Source organism: Otolemur garnettii, unplaced genomic scaffold (genome assembly GCF_000181295.1).
Source record: "Otolemur garnettii isolate 467f Iridium unplaced genomic scaffold, OtoGar3 scaffold00139, whole genome shotgun sequence".
NCBI lineage: Eukaryota > Metazoa > Chordata > Mammalia > Primates > Galagidae > Otolemur > Otolemur garnettii.
In genome coordinates, this window is record NW_003852534.1 from 1,230,442 (window position 1) to 1,252,420 (window position 21,979).

Consider the following 21,979-nt stretch of genomic DNA (forward strand, 5'->3'; position numbering starts at 1 on the left):
GGGGGGAGATGCTATGAGGGCGCCTGCCCTGCTCCCCAGGCAGCGGGGGGAGATGTTAGGAGGGCACCTGCCCTTGCCACTGCCACCTGGATACATCATACCACGTCATTCTGCCTCAACTCTCCTTGTCAAAGTGTGCCCCTGAGTTGAAGCTTTGACACTAATTTAGGCTTCAGAACGGTGGATTTATTCTCTCAGTCTTACTGTCATTTTGAGTGGAAAAAATTTGGAAGGGGTTTCTTTTATTTAAGTCTCTCTTCCCTGCTGGCCCACATTTTAGCAGCCCTGATCAAAACGCCAACTACCTGCCCCTGACTCTTCTCCAATATCTAGGAATAAAAGTACCAGTAGAAGTAAAAGCATTTGCAAAACATAAGATTACTGACCTTCCTCCATTCTTACGAATTACAATTATTTATAACAACTACTGTCAGTTTGTGAGCTCAGGGGCATGGCCGGGCAGTGTCAGCTGCAGGATGGCCCTTTGTATATAGGGGAAGGTGAACAGGCCTGACCTTGGTGAGGCAACTTGCTTTTGCTTACCGAGAATTAAGACGATTGATAAGAAAATAAAGCACAGACGATCTCCACGCACACTGCGGATGCCATGGTGGCACCTGTGGGGTTTTAAACTAACGGCGCTGGCTGTGCCTGTGCCGCTCGTCAGGAGTGTGGGGTGTTTGGCAGGGACAGTCCTCTGCGGCAGCCCGAGGCACGGGGCTCTTTTGCTCTGCCCTCCATGCAGTGCCATTCTACAGTGAAATCAGAAGGGACCCTGCTCCCCCAGGAAGGGCCCTGCACGCGTTAACCTAGGGGCACCGCTCCCTGCTCAGACAGCAGCCCCTCCGCACGACTGTGCCGGCCACGTCCTGCAGCGCGTACCCGCGGGGCGCACAGGTCCTGTGGCTTGGTCGACAGGTTCTGCGGCATCTCACGGCAGCGCGTGGACAGGTTGAGGATGGCGGTGGCCGCCATGTGGGCCGCCTCCACGTCGTGCGTGTAGTCGAAGCTGCTCTTGCTGCAGGTGCTGCTGGCGCTGCTGCCGCCGCCGCAGCTCAGGTTGCTGCTGCTGCTGGGCGCGTAGCTGCTGGTGGTGCTGCTGCTGGGGCTTGCGTTTTTGCAGTACCGCTTTGCTGGGGAGACAGGGCGGGGACTCAGGGTGCAGCCCCCACCGAGGCCACTTGCGTGCCCGTACTTCCTCGCAAGGAAAAAAAACCAAGCCTCAGGCTTCTTTTCCTCCCCTCCCCCTCCCACCTTTTCCTCAGCATTGTATATGTTAGAATGAGCAGAGGACGGGGCGGACCCTGGCACAGAGTTCACGGGGCGCTGGCTCTGACAGGCGGGTGACTGGCTGGGTCCAGGCCCCACCCTCTGTGATTCATCCACAAATCACTCATCTGGGGGAGACAGGCTGCTCCCTCCAGCCTGCAGGGACCCAGACCTCTTGCAGGGCCTGTGGGGACCACGTGCTTGGGCTGGGTGTGCAACTGATGCTGTGACCCAAACACCTTTATTCTGAGGTCCTCGTAATTCTGCTCCAGGACACAGGAGAGAAAAGAGAAATTTGTTCACACCTGTGGAAACCATAAGCCTGGACTAATGTCAGACCCCTCAGCCTGACACGCTGGCACCTGCTGCATGTTGGGGACCCCCCCCCCCGTTTTCCATTCATAGCTGCTTCTTCAGGGAATAGCTGTGTTTAGGGAATTCTGGGTGCTCAGCTAACAGTCCCTTTCTGGAGTCTTTACTCACTAACAGCCAGGTAGGCCCTCAGGAGCAGAGTCATTCTTTACAGCCATTTAGAAATCTCCTTCAGCACAAGTTTGAGAAAAAGCTGAGTCTGCAATTCCCTAGGACAGGCTCAATTTTACTAACTGCTAACGTGTCCTGGTGTTTGCCCTGCAGGGCAGACACTTCAGCCTGCTTCTGTGAAGTGGGGAATCAGGTGCACCTGGAGGGTGCAGGACACTCCAAAGACACTCCTCCCCTAGGGCCACAGTCCCTCCTTTCATTAAAGGCCTCCGTTCCAGGGCAAGCTCACCTGAGTACCTGCGAGCAGCATGAGTCCACCCTGGAACACTCGCTGCCAGGCTGAGGACAAGCCGAGCCTGTGCTTTGGGCCTGGCGAGGGCCGGCAAAGCTCCCTGGGGCCTCTGATAGAAGCACTGCTGTGTCTGGTGGGGGGTCTGCAGGAGGCACTGCCCTACCGGGTACCTTCAGCACCATTGTTAGTAGCTCTGTACCTGGGGCTTGACATCCAAAAAGGAAGAGGAAAAACTAAACAAGAAGCCTCACAGGCAACAGGGGCACTAAGAGCCCTATGAGGAAATTATCCTAAAGCACCAGATTTAGATACAAAAGGAGAAGAGAAAGCAGTCACTGTTGATGGTGTCAGCTGTGGCCTGCAGACGTGTTCCCAGGGCTCTGTGAAGAGGACATTGCAGGCCACATTCTGAGTGCACAACCAACGGGAGCCCAGACAAGGCCCAGCCCCACCCCGCCAGCAGCCGGGAGACACGCCACACACACCACAAGTGACCTGTTTATCCCTCACTTTCCTTGCATGGACCAGAGGTTCAAATTCCCCACACAAAACCCGTGAAGTGAGACAGTAAACAGCAGATAATATTACTTCTGTGATGCCGACCTGAGATGGCAGAGCCACTCAGAATAATCCCCACACCTGGTGGGGCACAGCTGTCCCAGACGAGTGTCCCTCAGCACGTGCACTGGGCGAGGTTCTTAATCTAAATGGCAGCACACGTGGGGGGGGGGGCAGCGGCCATGGGCTCAGCACAGACCATGTCAGGGCCTGTGAGAGGGTCCATCATGGGCTGTGGGGCCAGCAGGGACCGGGCGCCGTGGCCACACTGAGTAACTACTTGTCATCTGATGTAGACTAAAGTTGTAATTTTACATCATTTGCAATTTTGTTAGAAAAAAATAGGAGGGTAAAAATTGTGTGAGAAATGAATACTTATTTTAGGGACCTTCCTTTCTTACTGGTGAGGGCTGGTCACTGGCTCAGAAGAACAAAAGTGGTCCATATAAAAGAAATAATAGTTTTGTTTTGAAATGAACAGATTTCAGTTTCTAAAAGAAAAGTCAAAGGAACTACATGAGTGTTTGCAGCAAACCAAGGCCAGCACTGGGCATTCAGCAGGTGGGTGGGCCCAGAGACTTGGCAAGCTATCCATGCTTTCTGAGGTTAGGTGCTCCCTGAAGGGACGCCCTTTGCGCTGAGCTCTCCAGGGTCTCTAATGAGACTGCACCATGCCCTCCACCTCCCCGCGGAGTGCTGCTCCATGCCTGTTTCACAAGATGTGCAAGCTGAGGCTGCTACAGTCAAGAGGAAGGTGAGAGGGGCCTCTCTGCAGCCAGGGGCAGCTCACCTGGGCGAGCCCAGGAACCCCTCTGCTAAACAGGCTGCCTCTGCCTGACAATACTTTGCTTATACGAATCTTTAACTACAGTGAATCTTTGCATTTCTATCTCTTATGTGAATCACTTTAAATTTCTTGAAATTCTAAAATGTGGATGTGATGATGCACCTGCTCCCCCAAAGGCTTAACTGTCAGGTGCTACCTTGCGTGAAGCCAACGTGCAGCCTGGACAGCCCTGCTGAGTGAGGGCTCTGAGTGCGGTGGGGTGAGTGGCTCGAAGATGGACCAGAGTCTAAGTTCGTGCCTGAACCTTCAATGATCTCCTGATACCCTGTCAACTCACGGTATGCAAACGAACAACTAGGATATCTACTCTTCTAAAAATGTAAACAATCATTTTTCTTTTAATCAAAATCAAAATAAGTGAGCCTATACATTACTCAGGCAAAGAAGTCTGTAGTCCTAATAATTATCTCTTATTTGTGAAATGTCAATGAAGCTGCTAATGTTAGTGTCACTGGGGCCACATCCAGCCTTGCTGTGGTCACTGCACTGGCCCCACGCTGCTGTGGCCCCTGGAGTCAGGGGTCCTGCTCCCCCCACCTTGTCAGATGAGAGCAGTTTCACAGACACAAAATGCACTCTCTTTTTCTTTTGGCAAACAAAGCTATTTTCAGTCAAATAGTTCCTCCATCACTTAGCAGCTCGGGTGTGTCAGTGCTCCCAGGCCCGACCACCTCGTGTGATGGGAGACCAGTGCTCTGAGACTGCAGCACAGTCACCTCTGGGACAGGAGCAGCAGCTGGGCCTTGAGCCCCTGGACGCTCCCCTCAGGTGTCTGTGTCCTCACTGAGGGAGGAGGGAAGGGTGCACGGGACATAGCTATGTATGTGAACTGAAATGGTGACAAATCAAACCCCAAAGAACAACCCCATGAGGCCCTTTACTGCTCTGCTCGTGAGACTCTCACTACCTGCGAGTATCTTATTCTCCTAGAAATGTCACTTCCTTATGGATCAGATAAAAAATACAGAATCTCTAAGAAACCTAATAACAAAGGGTGTAATCCAGAGGGACGACTGCTCCTGGGGGGGGCTGGTCACCGCAGGCCCATCCCACCTGCAGCCAATAGCCAGTCTGCAGCGCTGGGCCCAAGGCCTTGCCAAGCGCAATCAGCAGTGTGTGGCCACAGATAGGAGAAAGATCACTTCTCCTGTTAGATGGTCACTGCGAGGCCACTGGTCAGACGATAATCCCTTCCCAAGCACCACCTGCCTGCCAGCCACGCCCACAGTTCCCCCAGCCCAGTTCTGGGGCCTCAGGGTGCTTCCACCAAGGCAGAATGTCCCAAGGGGGTGCTCTGTAGGGTTGAGGGCTGGGGTGGTCTGCCAGGTGGCAGGAAGAACGGGGCCCCAGAGGGCAGAGTGCAGGGGACAGGAAGCATGGTGGCTTTCCAGGGTGCAAAAGTGGAATGTCCAAGGTGACCCAAAGGTCAAAGCCCCAGAGAACTTGGAAGTTGGAAGTAAGCAAAGCAGACTCCAGACAGCCCTGCTGCGGGCTCGGAGTATGGCAGGGTGTGTGGCATGAAGGGTGGGCACACGGGCTGGGTGCAGGGTGGGCACACGGGCTGGGTGCAGTGCAGACACACGTGTTTCAGCCCTGGGTGTAGCAGTTCCTGGGAAGGATTCCAGAGTAACCACCTCGGGTGTGGGGGGCCCCATCCTGTGAGGACACAGTGTGGCCAGTGGCATTTTACATATACCTGGACGTGTGAATTTCAGAGTTTGATATGTCACCAAATATTCTCCTTTTGTTTTTCTTCTACCTATTAACCAGTGCATAAGCCACTGTTCTCTCTGTATACAAAACAGCAAAACAGGTTTGGAGGTGTGGGGCAGGGGAAGCAGCCGGGAGCTGGGTGGGGGCGCGGGGCTGCTGGCTGTTCTCACAGGCCCGGGAACTTCCTGCATCCACATTATTCCCACTCCTGCTTCACCATACAGTTTAAAATCTGCCTCCTTGGTAAGGCCCCTGCCAATTCCTGCCGGCAGAGTGGACTCCTTGCATTAGGACGTGTTTCACTATCTTGTATTTATTTGTTATCTTTTTCTAAACTTATTGTCCCACGGGAGTGAATAGATTGGTGGGCAGACAGGAAGAGAGACAGACAGATGGACAGGGACAGACGGGTGGACAGCTGGCATCCGGCCTGCCGCGTCTGGAAGGTGCTGGTGTCTTTGATCACAGCCGGTGGGACCTGAGGGATGACACAGCATGGCTGGCCCCTTCTGCGTCTCCATGGCCTCACCCCTATTTCCGAGAATGACACTTTTCTCCTCCACCACAGGCTCATTTCCCGGCCTTTCTAACATAGCAAGGACTGAACTCTCTGTGCACCTGCTGTGTGTCTCGGCCAGGATACCTGGAGGTGAGTGCAGACAACAGTGGCCGTCCCCTGTGTCTGCACGTGGAGCCCAGTATGGGGGTGGGGGGCTTCAACTCATCCCACTGACAGCCCTGACCCAGCCTGTCTCATCCTGGTGGGCACGGCGCAGAACTTATCTACAATGCCCAGAAGGATTGAGTGGAACAGAAGCAGGTGCCCACTTCTCTCCACAGCAGCTCGGGGCAGAGGGCTGAGTTTCCCCTTTCTGGGCTTCCCAAAGACCTGACATGGAGGTCTCACCCTGCCTGCTCAGCCTGAATCCTTGGCCCAGGTCTCTTGCTGGACACACAGCAATTAATGCTAACAACTAACACACATTGTTCACCCCCCAGCTGGCAATGTGTGCCCATGTCCCTGTGCACACCTCATCCCAGCTGACCTTCATGATAGCCCCGTGAGGCCAGCGTGGCAGATACTCCATCCTACTCATTCCTGAGGACTGATGCCTGGGAAGGTTGTGCACAGGGATAATGAGAACAGACCAGCAGATTAGATTCTGGCCAGGGGAGCCCATCTCTCCCCTTCACTCTAGGCTGGGTCCAGCCGCAACCACACGGCCACACAGAACCAGAGCAAAAGCAAATATCTAACGGAGGAGAGAGAGTGGCCGTGGTGAAGCACCAATGCTCTGGCAACAGCATGGATGGAACCTGCCATTCTGGAAACTTCTTTTGATCCTTCATTTGCAATTGAACAAACAAAATCACGACAAAACCTGAAATTTCAAGTAATTCTTACAAAATAAACAAAAAAGACTCAAATGATTTCTGTTGTACCCTGCAGCCATCCCTATTTCCACTTCTGTCTGTTTCTGAATATTCAGAGTTGATATACAAGAGTAACCAATATACGATACATCAAATAAATATTAAATTTCAGGCACTTTCCAAATGAATTATTATTAAGGAAACAAATAACACAGCTCAGAAAGAGCAGCACCTCCCACTGCAGTATAAAAGACGGATATCTGAGCTTCCCAAGCAGTCTGTTAAATATTGTGTGTGTACTGTGATGTTAACTAAGTATCTTATTCAAAGATGAGCTCAGATATCTTTAAAAGCCTATCTTTTTCTCTATGCCAAAGAGCACCATGACAAAACTTGTAAGTCATCTGAACATGTCTCACCTAGACCCAATGGATAAATTTGGCACTACATCTGTATATACAAGAATTTGTATATACAAATACAAATACATACATGGTTAGAAAAGTAAGTAAAACTAGAGCAGCACATCCTCCCTGTCGTGGTAAACTACTTGCCAAACCAGCTCTGCAGTGAACTGGTGGTGAGCCCACCCCGCCAGCAGGGCTCAGGTCAGCATGGGGCATCTGCACCTCCCTCCTCCCAACATGCAGGTGCAAAACCTCCGTCAGTTCTACTTGTTGGCAGACACCACGTGGCCGTAGTGCAGGGAGTAGTACAGCCTGGTCACAGTGGGCGGTGGCACTGCCTGGCCTGCCCCTCCCTCCCGCTCCAGCGTCCCCCTTAGAGAACAGATGGGAGGTCCTCACACTGCTGTGGAGAGCTGAGCACGTGGGGCTGCTGCCAGAGCTGCACGCCTGCACCACAGGTGAGCTCTACAATAACACACTGCCCAGAGAACTCCCCGATTCTGATTCAATTGGTCTGGGGACACAGCCTAGGGTCAGAGTTAAAACGTAATCTCCCCAGATGATTTTCATGAGCATCACGGCTGAGAGCACTAAGGACGTAAGTGCAGAGCTTCTCAACACTGCCCGGAGCTCAGAGGTTGCACTGCGACCTCCCAGTATTGCCTGCCTTAGGGCCATCTGTCTAAGAGAAGAGACAGATCTGTCTAAGAGACAGTCCCAGCAAGGCCGTGAAGCACAGAGAGGCCATGGCTTCTCCCCCACATTCCACATGCAGCTGGAAGGCACCCAGGGCTGTCCTCTCACTCCTACCCACAGGGTTTGTTCACCAACACCTGCACAGACCGGGGCTGCTCGGCTCCCGGCCGCACTGTGAGCATCTTGTTCTTTGGCTACCCCTCAAGTGACCATGGGGGCTAGACTGACTTGTAGGACATCAATATACACAATAACAACATCAGCAATGGCAACGTGTCTCTCATGTATAAGAGTGTGCACCTCCTACCATCGTCATATCCTTTGGGGGACATATCCCTGGTTTGCACCTTGGGAGCTATGGCTCGCTTGCCATAAGTATGGCTGTCGTAGCTGTTGTATTCAAACGAGGTCTTGGAATACTTCTCGAGCTCCTTGGCCAGGTTGGAACGCGGCGTGGTCGTGGGGACATTGTTTCTGTAGCCATACTGAGGGATCTCCAGCTGCTTGACAAAGCACATTGGCCTGGAAGGAAAGGAGAGGACAGACCACAGCTTGCTGTGTTGTGGCTTTGTGTATGACATGCTGCACACCACATCAGAACGTCTCGCTTAGATACGTTAGGGAAAACTTTCACCAAGATCACAGTTTTACTTTCCTGAGGAAGGATAAAGTGCGTTTCAGTTACTTATCACCAAATAGGCTATCTGACTGAAAGTCAACTTTGGCAATAAAAGAGTCCAAGAAGTAATGTATTTATATCTTTTTCTTCTTTCTGTTAAGAGGTGTGTTAGGTATGATGAAGAGATGAACTATGAGGATGGGGAGGAATCTCACGTTCCTGCATTTTCCTTGTAGTAACTATAAAGCGGGGTAGATTACAAATGACGTGAGCTAAGAAGAGATTACTCCTTAAAATGAGAAGAAATAAAGATATACTCTGAGGTACACAGACTGAGACAGAATTACATCAACATTTATCTATCTGGGCAACAGAAAGACAGAAGAGGATGTAATATATTTTGTCAAATATTGGTATATACGTCTTTTGTTTTTATTTTTTAAGAGACGGGGTCTTGCTTTGTTGTCCAGAGTGCCATGGCACAATCACAGCTCACTGCAACCTTGACCTCTTGGGCTCAAGTGATCCACCTATTTCAGCCTCACAAGTAGCTGAAAATACCAGTATCCCCGTACCATGGCTAATTTTTCTATTTTTTGTAGAGACAGAGTCTCACTATTACGTTGCGCAAGCTGGTCTCACACTGTTGGGCTCAAGTGATCCTCCCACCTCTGCCTCCCAAAGTGCTAGAGTAACAGGTGTGAACCACTATGCCTAGCTTACTTTTTTTCTGGTGTGTGTGTCCATGCATCCATCTGTCTGTCTCCTAAGTGAGTTTTTAGACTTTTAATGTGAAATAATTTTAGAGTCACAGAGAAGTTTATCTTCCATACAGAGGTCTCTCACCAACTCTGCTCATCTTACCATCTTAGTAAAACACTGTTTACTAATTTAGGGCTTTATTTTGATGTGACCAGTGTCTACATTGGTGTTTTCTCTGACTCAGCCATGAGGGGCCTCCTGCTGTGCCCAACTGAGCACCTCTGGCCCTCTCTGCCCTCCTCAGTGTCACCCGGCTCTGTGGCCTGGACCTCTCTGGAGGGCATTTTGTAGGATAGATACTGGTGCAGACTTAGTCGTGAAATTCTATAGTATAATTTAGCCTCCTTCGCATTTTCTCAAGATAAAGTATTCATAAAAATCACTTACAGACATTTTCACATAAGCATAGTTTTTGCACACCATCACAAAATACTGGATTTTAAGGGTCAAGAATTCCCTGATGATTCTTCATGTTTCTAAATGATGTAAAATGTATGAAAATAAAGACCCAAAGAAGAGGGAAGTTTTAGTAGGAAAAAACAAAAGGCAGGAAACTCATGTATTTATTAGTATTAGGGTCACAATTTATGAAGGATGATAATGTTTAAGTAAGATCTCAGTTTTTGATTATTGGTATCAGATGTGCAAATATTGCCAGGACCTCAAGCACAAGGGTGAGGCCTCAGCAGAGGAATGAAATTGTATTTTAACACTGGCGGGCACAGATGTGCAGTGGGTCCAGCTCACAACAGCGCTCAGGGGACACCCTCTCCTAATCCCGGAGGTTTTGTACTTTCTATTTCCTAACTTGTTTTCCACAAGTGTTGTTTGTGCGTTTGAATAAACATATTTTTTACTGAATCTTCTCTCAACATTGTGCATAGTGGTACACAAAAATCGTCTATACTCCTCTCAGGAAGAAAAATTTTATTCTTTTATGTGATTCATTAAAAAATATTTAAGATACAGCAACTATATTTAAAAAATCACCTACAATTCTTCCAGAGACAGTAACTACTTAGGTTTTTTGTTTTGTCAATTTAATGTATCTTATATTTATTTAAATAGTTAGAACCTTATACTTTTACATATTTTATGATTCATTTTACATGTTAATAATTTTCCTCTTGGTTGCACAGGCTTTAAAAATAGTTCTTAATAGTTTCATGACATTGAAGTTCACAAATATCACATTATTTGTTTTCTAACTTTTAGATTTTATTTTGCTATTATAAATTTTGACTTAATATGGACGTAATCTATTTCGTTGTCATTATTTCAAAAATTTTACATTGGTTTTTGGGCAGTTACAAAGTTTTGATAATTGGACTTAAAAAAAAAAGAAAGTGAGTTTTTATATCTCTTAATAACAAATTTGTGCCACTTTTATAAGGAACATCATAGTAATGTTTGAGTATTCAATTTATTTACCAGATCACTAACACATTTATTTAAATTTCATTAATTTAGCTTATTTATTGCTTGTCAAGTAACAAAAATACTGTAACAGTTGATTCACTGTCTACTACTTTTGAGCATTTGACCAGGCAATATGAAGGTATGTGAATAAAAACGACTTTGGTTTTCCTTTAAAGGACCACGTGGGCTATGACCATATTTTAAGTGCTGTGAGAATTCTAGAGAAGAGCGGTCACTTCAGTCCTGGGATTCGATTAAGTTTTAATGGAGAAGGCAGAGTAGGTAAAAGTGTAAGGGTGCGACTCAGGATGGAGTGGGAAGCGTTCCAGGGAAGGAACTGCCGAGTCTGAAGGTGCAGAGGCAAGAAAGCCAGTAACACCTTCCAGACAGCGTGGCGGGGCCAGGAAGCAGGACCGGGGTCTGGGCAGGGTGGGGCTGCAGCCGAGGAGCACTGCGCCCAGCAGGTGCCCAGTGACAGGAAGCGGCAAGCCCAGTCACTGGAGCCACGTTACAGGCCTCCAGCCCTTAAATCTCAGCCTCTTGTGGGACAGTTTGCTTAGAGACGACTTTTCAAACCTAACTAAATGATTGTAGGTTTATTATCTCCTCTTTGCTTCCTTCCTGTGTTTTGGCTTATCCCATCTCAGGAGCCCCTGTGAGAAGACACTGGGGATACAGCAGAGGGGCAGGTGCACATGCCTGGCACACACACAGGCCCTCCAGGGTTGAGCACCTGCTGAGCCTGAGGAGTTGGGCTCATGCACTGGCCCCATGATCAAGCGCCATTGCCGAGAGCCAGAAGCTCCAGGGCCAGCCAGTCTCCATCACCTGTCTTGTCCCGAGCACCCTGCTCAGCAGTGGGAGTGTGGTCTCTTTTCTTTTGTTAAGAAGGCACCCTGGCTCTCTCCAGCCAGAGGCACGTATGTGAGGACTGGCCGCTGGCTTCTATCTGGGTGGCATTCGATGTGTCTTTTCAGCGTGCCAGCCCAAAGAAGGGATCCTGGCTCATGAAACTAGACACAGCACAGAGGGCGGGGTTGTTAGGCCTGAGCGGGGTCAGAGGGCGGCTTGTGTCTGTACAAGGTGAGAGTTGCAGTTATGCACATGCCTGGGTGGTCCCCTGCTGCCAATGTCCCTGAAATGCAGGCTCCCCACTGATCATGGGAAGCAGAGCTGCCCTTGGCGAGCAGTGCAGGCACCTGGGGACCGCAACAAGGGCACACAGGGTCCTTTCCATCTTTTTAGGGTCTGGCCAGGCAGGCAGAGGAAAATTAATACAAGCTCTCAACAACAATGTCTCCCTAGTATTTTTCAAAATTTTCTTTGATTAATAACCATCTCTTCGTGACTCACACGGCCTGAGGGTTTACTTTTATGTGTATGTATGAGTGCACACATTCTCCAGTAGCTGACAGGGGTGGGGTCTGTCCTCCAGCTTGCTGAGTGTTCAGTGTCATCATGGGGAGGTTGGGAGGGGCACACTGAAGGGGAACTGGGAGACAGGTGGCCTGACAGGGGCTTTTGATTGATAACACTCACATGTAGAAATCTCTTGAAATATATATGTCAAAATTTACTGAGGAATTATTGCTAAATGATAGAATCATGAATTTTTTTTGCCTTGGTTTGCTTAAAAATATTTCTAATTTTGTATGGATATTTTAAACTTTCCTATTAAAGAAGACAGGAAGATTACTCACTATGGTCAAACCCTTTAAGAAAACTTTCAAATAATACGCGAGGACCAAAAAGATATCCGCATCACCTGCCTAGTGATTTTCTCCAAACGATTTATCCCAGAGACATAATTTAGCAGAAGAAAAATGCTATATACAGAGGGTATCAAAAATGCATACACATTTTAGGAAAGGGAAAACCCGTGTTAAACTGTAAGACTCAAGTGACATTTGACCTCTGTAATTACAAGAGGTGCGCAGCGCGACTCTTTTGTCCTCATCTTTTGTTACCAGCGTATACTGAGTATTACATTTAATACAGATTTTTCCTTTCTTAAAATGTGCATTCCTGTTTCTGGTGCCCTCTGTGTATGACAGAATGCGTCCTTGCTCTCTTCTTCTTTGTCAAAGTTGAAAACAACCCAAAGCAATGCCTCCGAGCTAGAGCCCCATCCACAAAGCGGGGCGTGTGTAGCCACCGAGATGACAGAGTCATCGTGCAGGGTGGGGACGCGTGTCTCTGGTATGACACTGAGTGAAAAGGCAGACTACATGAGGACGGTCACCGTTTTCACTTGCCCAGGGTCTGGAGGGTTACGGGCGTGGGGCCTCTTCCTCCTCCGGCACAGACCCTGACAAGTGTCCCCCCCAAACTGAAAGGCGTTTGAGGGTACAGGGAGAGGAGAATTCCCGGGATTTGGGGAGGGATCGTCCTTGTCCCTGTGGGCTGGCGCTTGCCCTCTCCTCCAAATGAAGATAAAAGCACCTTGTGTACCTCACCAATGTTCAAAGCTTCCTTTTTACCCAGGATCCATAGAATCCTGAAATAGCAGTGCCAGAAAGAAAACCAGAAATAGTTTCCTCCAGTTTTCTACTTAAATAGTCACAATGGGTCACCAGGGCCCGGATGGGTGAAGTGGTCCTGGCCACTGAACAGCCTGGCCACAGCCTGGTGCTGGGAGCAGGTTTAGACCCCTGGATAGCCCCTCATTCCTGCTGCTACGTGAGGACATCCGCCCTGTGGGTGTCCCCAGAGCCCAGAGGCACGTCTGCAGATGAGTCTCATGAAATGACATGCTTTTGGGTGGTACCTTAGGACTCGGTCCGAGGCCTGGTTAGACTTGGACACATCACAGCTCTGGTGTTTTTCTTGGGCCTTTGCCAACTTCTCTGCTGCAGCGATAGGACATCCAGACAGGCTACAATTACAGAAAGGGGTTAGTGGTCTGGTCGCAAATAGCTATACACACTGACCCTCCTTGAGCATGGGAAGACCTTGGAGTGGGCGGAACTGCAGAGGGAGGAGCTTCCCAAACCTGCCCTGGGCAGTCCTGAGAGGGAGAGATGGGGGAGGGAGAAACGGCTGTGCCTCCAGCCTGTGAGTTCTGGTCTTGGCTTCCAGCAGACAAGGCTGGCAGCACCCAGCACCTGCATGTGGAGTGCACTCGTCCTCTCCAACCCCTGGGAGAGAGAGGGAGAGAACAAGCTGGCTAAAATTTTAGGCATGGATTCCATTCTGGGATCGTCACCGTTTCTGGAGAGGATAAATTAACAGCTGGGTAAGAGTTTTAAAGCCCAAGAAATGGCAACTACCTGGCTGGCAGCAGAGGATGGAGCTGTAGCTGACACTGAGAATGCCACTGACCCAGGCTCTGACCAGCCTCAGCCCCAGTCCCATAAGAAGGGACGAGAGCAGAGAGGAAGGCAGAAGGTCTCTAGGAAACAGTGGGATATTTTCTGGGGCTAAATAGCTCATCTTGTCTGGAGGAGACACAGACAGGCTTGTTGTGTTGTGACTTACTCTTCCTGAACTCGTGCGCCTGCTCTGTGTGTCCATGTGTGTCTGTACGTGTGCACACGCTCGGCCACATCTGCACCATGCTCAGAAATACGGGCTGGGCTACAGTGTGCTGAAGGAGGTAATGCTGTCGCCACCACAGCAAACAGCTTGGCACGAACCGTACCCACCTATTTATCACTAAAACCAGAAAATCTCTCAAGGATACAGGGTTTCAAGCAAAAATTACAGTGAAATTTGTAACACATTCCTCCCTCTAGATAAAATCTGAAAGGAGCTTGTGAAGCTGAGCCTCCCAAATGCAAGACAAATTTTAAAACTTTAACAGAACCACATTTCTGCTGCTGAAAAAAAAAAAATACACGATGTGAACTGAATATTATGGACAATTTAATATTTCTTTCTTATAAAGTTTGAACAGGAAAAGAACTAGAATTTGTCACAAACAAAAGTATGGTTTTGCGTATACTTATTTATAGTGACAGTCCAAAAAAGGTCTATTTATCTGGCACACTCTCATCCCAAATGCCCCCAACTTTGGGGCTCTGTATTTTGCAGATGTTCAGATGGGCGACCTGTGTTTTCAGCAGAATTTCAAGGGCAGCCTACTGAAGACATGTGTAATATAGATGACCACGTTAGGGACAGGACAGTCCCTCCTTCACCCCAGAGGCTAAGACAGACTTTGCCACACACCTTCTAGTCATGGGACATGGCTGTGGCCCATCTTGGACATTATACCCAGCATGATACCTTATCATGACAGTAGCTGAGGTAGCAAAAGCACCCAGAGTGAAAGGAAGGGTGTCCAGGCACCTGCCTCTGCAGGGCGCACTCTGGGTGGGAGAGGAGGGTGGAGGGCAGGGGGGCAGTAGCTGGGCCTGAGGGCAGCAGGGTATGGCTTACCTCCTGTGTGAGTTCCTGTTGCTGTTCACATGCCCTCGCCCCGTGCAGCCCGGAGTGGGGCACTTGAGAACACTTTCGTGCATAGCAAGGACTTGACAAGGAGAGGCAAAGAAAACAGCCCAGCGTTAACACAGAGGTAGCAGGAGACACGAACACACATCACTGTAACACAGGCGGGGGGGGGGGCTCACGACAGCCCTGCGACGTGATCAGGAGACCTTCAGGGGCAGCTGGAGGCTCCATCCTGCTCTAACCAGCATGCAAAGCAGGGGCACCAGACTCGGAACCCTGGAGGCCTGAGGACGCAGCAACTACATCTTTCTAGGGGGACAGAGGAGCAAGGCCCTCCCTGACTCCTCCCGTACATAAACACTAAATATCGATTAGCACAGAGATCAGTAAGTTTAAATTAACTACGCTCCAGAAACACACAGTAGTATGAACATGTGATGGGTGTGGGTGAATAGAAAACCCCAAACCTTATTTTTAGATAAAACGCATGAAATAATGACTTTCCCTCTAGGAATTAAGGACTTTTAAAAACTCTTAAATAGAATGCCCCAGTACCATGCATTTTCTCCATGTGAGATTACAGGTGGGATGGCAGCTTGGACACTCTTCCCATGGTGTAGGAGGCTGCTGGCCAGTAGGGGGGAGGCCGGACCCTACACTACAGCCCTTCTTTTCTGGCCCTAATGACATACCACTATTCTGGATTCTCGGGGAGAGAGAGGGTCACAGTCAACATGCACCTTGGCCCCTGCCTGTGCAGGTCACCTAAGGCCCTGAGAGCATGGATGGTGCCTGCCCAAACTGGTTACTGAACTGCATGTTGATGGTTTCCTGGGCACTGTGTCCTGAGTTCCCCGTGGTGTCACCACGGTTTGAGTCCATAGCCTGAATCTGCATCACGTATGTGGCTATGTCTTCATAGCGCTCCTCCTTCCTCAAGGGGAGCCCCCAGCTGCATTCTCACCTGTCCTTGTCCCCTTCCTGAGGACCTGACTTGCTGTGTCCTTCACTTTCTATTCCCCGGAGTTCTCCTAGCGCCCACCGTTATGGCACACAGATGCTTCCCAGACAGGCTCCCTCTTTCAGTAATATACACTTTTCTTTTCCTTTTATGCTAAACTTTCAAACAGAAAGTTTTGCCTGAAGATAGCAGGCACCTGCCACGTCTGCATGTGTGGAGGCCTCAAGCCGACTGCATCCCTCTCCCCTGCTGAACAGGACTCCTGGTCAAAGCAGGATTCACCTAAGATGGGACCCACAGACCACCCTCCAGGTAATCAGTCTGGAGCCTTGGTGGCCAGGTGGCCACGCCCTCTCTCCTCTTCTCACCCTGCTGCTGGTGTTGGCATGAGCAGTTAAACAGCCTGTCCAGTGACCTCTGCGGCTCCTCCTCCCATTCTCCGGGGAACTCAGCCAGTGACTTCCTGCATGGGACTTTTCAGAAGTGCCACTCTCCTCTGTCCACTTGCCTCTCTGCCTCTGCTCCACCTTTTCACACACTATAGCCAACTGTGTCGGGTTCCCCTTCTTTTCTAGTTACTGCCATCTCCCCTCTTCTGTTCCACCAAGGCTGCTGGAAGGATGTCTCCAGGTAGCCACCTCTGCTCCTGACCTCCCCAGGTCCCCAGGCCTGCTGAAGTACAGAGCAGGTCTGGGCCTCCAGTTCCAACGGCAACACACGAGCCCCAGTTTTCCCTGTGAAATGTGTCCCTCCTTCTTAGTCCCCATATGTGGAACTGTCACCAGCCTTGCATACCCTGAGGCTACAATCCGTGGTGGCCTGTTTCTGCAACACCTCCTGAATCTGCCTTTCCCTCTCACAGCCACTGTCTTCTCTATGCCCTGACCTCCTGGGTGGACTTTCCCAATAGCAGTTGGAAAATGCTCCTTCCCTGTGGTGGAGCTCAGCTAATGTGCCCCTCAGGGGAGCTCTGGGGACCCCTGGTCTCCTTGAGAGTGAAGTGTCGGCTGAGTATCTGGTGGCTACATCTGCTCGGTGTGTGCTCACCCCTCCCTGGCCAGGCTGGGAGCCCCGCAAGGACCGTGAGCCCTGCACATCCTAGCAGTGACTGTGCCGTGAGCTCTGTGAGGACTTTATGTGGAAAAAACCACGACCAGGGGAACTAGCCCAGAAAACTGAAAGAAAGAAGCAGCCTTCTATGGATGGAATCCTTTGATTTTCTAATTACACTTTTGTTGTGTTATAAGGAGTCGCAGGTGAGCAAGTACTCGGCGGTGCGTCCTGCAGAGGCTCTGGGAGGCCTTCGTCAAGACTAGTGAGGCTGCGCTCCCACGGCCTCGGGGCTGACGCGTGGCCGGTCAGGCCTGACTTGCAGTAGCCACAAGTCTGTGTGAAGTGCAATTTGTCAGAACACAGCTCCTGTTACTACTTAGAATTTTCCTATGAAAAGTCAGAAGAATTTCTCATCCATAAAAAGGACGTGATAATCTACGTTGGAGGCAAAAATATATAAAAAGTGCATAAAGAGACTCTTTCTACTGCCTCATTTTGTAGATGAGAAAAAGAAAGCGCAGAGAGCACCAGGTCAGGGCCACACGGCCCGTCAGGACTGACCGGGATGTCCTCGGACCGACCAGGCTTCAGGGGAAGCTCACAGACACAGCTTTAACCCTGAGCTCGACCTTTAGTGAGGTGAGTCAGTGCCTGTTCAGATTAGCTTAAAAAATACTGTGCGGCCTCAGGGCGCCCTGCAAGTAGAAAGGTGGTGGGGTCTCTGCTTCTCATTTTCATCATCTGAAAAGCAGGGCCAGGGCTGCCCTGCAGGTCAGCTGGGGACTGAACGAGTTAGTGCCGGGGCTGAGCGCTGCACATGTGTGTGCTGGGACACAGAAGCCGCCCACCATGCTGTCTCCCTGTTCATGTAACACACGGGATTGTCGCCACACACTCCAATTTGCTTGTTGCCACAGCTCTTCACGTTTGTTCACAAGGCAGTTACAAGAAATGTGGCTTACTGCTTTGAGTGGACATTTGAAAGCCTGGGGCCATGGTACTTTCTAAAAGCGTTTCACTTGAAAATAAAGATCCAGCTGGACCATGCTAATTCTCAAATACCGCTGAGAACCTGCTTCAACAGAACAAGCTCTCGATTATTCCAAAGGCACCCATTATGATGGGATGACCCTCAAAGTTCCTCTCACTCGCCCTCTGGTCATCTTGCCAGCCTGCTCTCTCACAAATCCAGCTATTCCACTTTCCTCACTAGAGACTGTGAGTGAGGAAAGCCCTTCATGGGCTTTATACTCAAAACCAGAATTTCAAACTCATCTATTCATTTTTGAAAATATGCCTTGTCTCCGAGTAATCAATTCTAGTTGTATTTAAGTAGTTGGCATCAATTATGTGCCAAGAGAAGGATAATTTATAAAAAGCTATATATCATTTTAGTTCTAAAAAACATTTCGTTGTTTTGATAGATTATTCCATATTATCAGACCTAATTAATTCAAAAGAATGTGAAAGATCAAACCCCACCCACATCAAACCTTCTCATTTAAGATCATATAGTGTGGAAAGGGAATTTCAGGACAACTATGCCGAGAAACAGACTTTCTGAGAAAAATGCAACAAAACTTCAGATCTAAATATTCATTCACATAATATACAGAAGAACAGGTATTTGGGCAAGAGATAGCTCAAGGGCCCTCTCCTCGGGGGTCCACAGCAGTTTAGTGCTGTGAGAATGTTCTGGGGACACTCCATTCTGTGACTCGTGGGGAGAGAGAGGAGAAGCACCTGCCTGAGGTCACAGGGTGGCGAGCCCTGAGCTCCTTCAGCACCGGGAGCTCTGCTACAGGGACGAGGCAGCTCGAGAGCTTCTGTCCTGGGTGGGAGGAGGTGTCCTCTGGGGCTACTGACAAGCTGCCCTTCCAGGTGACTAGGGGACTGGTCTCATAAGGTTGCGCTGAGCCATACGATGGAGATGACAGCAGGAGAGTGGGATGACAGAGAGAGGTCGCAGGTGTTTGCACTGCCCAGGGGAGTGTGAGACATGGACTTACTTTCTGGAGGGACCCTATCTTTGTGCGGGCATCCGGACAGACTGCGGTGATGTGGGTAAAGCCCAGTTACGTGGCCGGTTCCATCACACCCGGGGGTTGGACACTTGCTCTCTTTCTTTTCTGTTCTTGAGGGATCTAAAAGCGACAACAGGGGCCAAAACAATGAATGTTTACCCAAGACAAACGTGATTATCAACAATCTGAAGAGATTTTGCTAAAGAGAGAAATAAAGGAGGTATCAAGGGACAGGCTCTGACAGTCCATGTTTGCTTAGGAAGCTCTCTGGTTTGGGTGATTTTTTTCAACCTTATACAGTATAATCGTGAATCATAAAGTATATTAGTTTTTATCCTAAAGAAAGGGAAAAGCCTATCCCTAAGCTTAAGCCTTGATTAATTATTTTCCCGTGTGTTACATGATAAGCTGTGTTGCTCAAAGAAATCAGCATAAACAGTGATGAGACAGTGGCCTTCTCAGAGGACAGCCCCACCCTGCACCATGCCCTTCAGGAGTGTCCCCGAGAAATTCATCCAGAGAGAGCACTTTCTTTCACAGACTCTGTAGCTGAGTTTCTGAGTGCTCTGATAGTGTACACTATAAATTTTCTCACGTTGAAAGTTGCTCTCTTGAGGCTGAGCAACGTGTTTCTTAGCACAGCCATTCAGAGCTTTTCTGAAAAGAAGCTGAACTCTCAGAAGGCACTGTAAGCAGATAACCAAGGGTGGAAATCCCACCTGCCAGAGGTGATGGGCAATCAAAAATGTTTCAGAAGCCACTGGAGCGACCATTTGTTCTGATCTCCTCATCTGCACCCGGAACGGGGCGGCTCAGAGGTCGCTGCGCGTGCACACGCCAGGCCAAGGCCATGCGCCCCACTGCCCGGCAGCCTCTCCCCAGAGCCAGGGGAGGGCGATTCGCGTGGAGGTTTGGTAAGAAATTGAATGCTACGTGCCAGAAATGCAGAGATATGGCCAATAATACTGTCTCTGTGCCCAGAATTCCTAAGCGTGTAATATAGTAATTCCAGAAAATACTTAAAGGTACCCCGGGACTGAATACCAAGTGTGCATGTGTGAAACACTGCATTTTTGAGCTAGTATTGAAAACCAGTTGCTCAGATCACCAATAGATGGTGATTATTACTATTTGGTCTAGACGATGAAATAATTAATTTTCTCTAGGGATTTAATTCTTTTATGTTGATGTTTCATTAATCACACCAATCAAGATTGCCAGAAAATATGTTTTCCTTTTGGTTAAGAACTCATTTTTCTCATGATAAAAGCTGACTTTAAATTTTTGAACTCTTAGAGACTTTCCTAGGTCATTCGTATAAACTCAAAATGGAAAAGGACTTCAGGAAGCATGAGAGTGGTACCCCAGCTCTGGACAGCCCCTCTTCTCTAGCTGGTGACACATTTCACACAAGGTCCCTCTCACGTGCTGTTGCTGGGGAAATACCCTTTGTGCAGTGCTGGCTCCCTTCCTGTCCCTATTCATCCATAATGACCTTTGAAAACAAATTTAAAATTATGCGGCTGTGAATCGATTTCTAATGACCTTGCTGAAGCTTCCCATATACAAGCAAACTAAAAGCCTGGCTTTTTATTATCGTTTCAGTAATTTCCTAATAGCATTACATAATCCAACTAATGTAAATATAAAATAGTAAGTGCATCATAACAGCTTCAGAAGAAACTTTGATAATTTAAAATCATAAAACGAGAGATAACAAATATTTAGCTGGATACAAATGGCTTTTAACAGATTAGAAAAAGAGTAAATTATAACTAACATCAATCACTGACTCTATTCTATGGACACAGGATTTCCATGCAAATTACATCATTTCATAGATTTTGAAAATGCTCTGCGACTAAGCACTGATTTGCACACAGCAACGTGGCTCAAGAGCCTGCCAGGTTTTGGAAGACAACGGGGCATATTCTCCTCTCCATGCACGAGGTCCCGGTGGGGGTGCTGCTTCCTTCACCATCTCCCCTGGATTTCGTTTTTCTTGTGACCCCAGGACTTCTTAACAGGAAACGTGCAAGCAAAAACAAAATAACCAAGCAAACAAAGAGACGAACAAAGTAACCCAAACCGTGCAACGTCATCTAGAGAAAACAAATTGTGCTGGGTGACCTTGCTCCATCTCCTTCCTGCTAGAGGACGACCAAGTAAAAGAAAGATGAGTTTCAGGGTCAATTCTTTAGTACTAACTCACGATTTTGGAAATGCTACTCATCGACAATTTAAATCAGTTTGAAAAGATTGTGCAGAAACGAGAACTGATACACGTTGTCTCCGGGATGCTGAAAACAGACTGTTGACATCCACAGCGGGTGAGACGTCGCCTGGCCACGCAGGTGGGATTCACCACATAACATTTTTTTTGTTTTGAAGGGTGCCTTTCTTCATCTTTTTGACCTACTTTGTTGGGCTTGTTTGCTTTATTTACTTGGTCTTGAATATAACTACAGATACCTTGAAAAGAAACTGACACTATGTGGAAAACACGTCTGGGACTCGGAAATGTGCTTTAGTGAGAGGAGGAGGACCAGGAGCCACCAGAGGGACAGAGTCCAGCACTGCCCACTGGACTCCCAGGGCCAGCCCTGCCCGTCCCAGGGAGAAAGCACACTCCTGTGGTCACTGTACAATCCCCCCCCCCATTTATATAAGGGGAGCAAGCACTTTGAATTCCATTTTTTGGCAGGAAAATAAAGCAACAATAAAACGAAATGAGTCAAAATTTGTATAAAGCTGCTGAGTTTAAAGGGAACAAGAAACCCAAGAAGCCATCACAACACAGAATCTGCGAAGCCAAAGCAACCTGTGCTAGCAGGCAGCACACCACTACCCTGCCAGCCAGAGCTGCGCTCTAAACCCACCACTTAAGAGTCTAAAACACGTCTGAGATAGAGAGCGTGTCCCCAAAGTCACTGCTAAAACTGCCATACATATGGAAGATGGAAAATCGTAGCTAAATGTACCTTTATTTATAAAATATTAATTACAAAATTTTACAAAATATTTACAAAATATTCTCTACATGTTGACAACTTCTTTGCAAAGCCTCACAATGAATATTGTGTAAATGAGGTACATCTGGCAACAATTTC

General features: G+C 48.6%; 1 protein-coding gene across 4 annotated transcripts in view; it reads right to left on the bottom strand.

Moving 5' to 3' along the window:
• MYT1L (myelin transcription factor 1 like) overlaps nucleotides 1-21,979 on the bottom strand; it is a 167,731-nt gene that overhangs the window by 80,695 nt on the left and 65,057 nt on the right. For all 4 annotated transcript variants that reach the window (XM_023518421.1, XM_023518420.1, XM_012810590.1 and 1 more), the window contains exons 6-10: nucleotides 18,855-18,989; nucleotides 14,820-14,910; nucleotides 13,207-13,314; nucleotides 7,947-8,161; nucleotides 883-1,133 (exon numbers count right to left, since the gene is read on the bottom strand). In XM_023518421.1, the coding sequence (XP_023374189.1) occupies nucleotides 883-1,133; nucleotides 7,947-8,161; nucleotides 13,207-13,314; nucleotides 14,820-14,910; nucleotides 18,855-18,989 (800 nt within the window). The remainder of the gene's footprint in view (nucleotides 1-882; nucleotides 1,134-7,946; nucleotides 8,162-13,206; nucleotides 13,315-14,819; nucleotides 14,911-18,854; nucleotides 18,990-21,979) is intronic.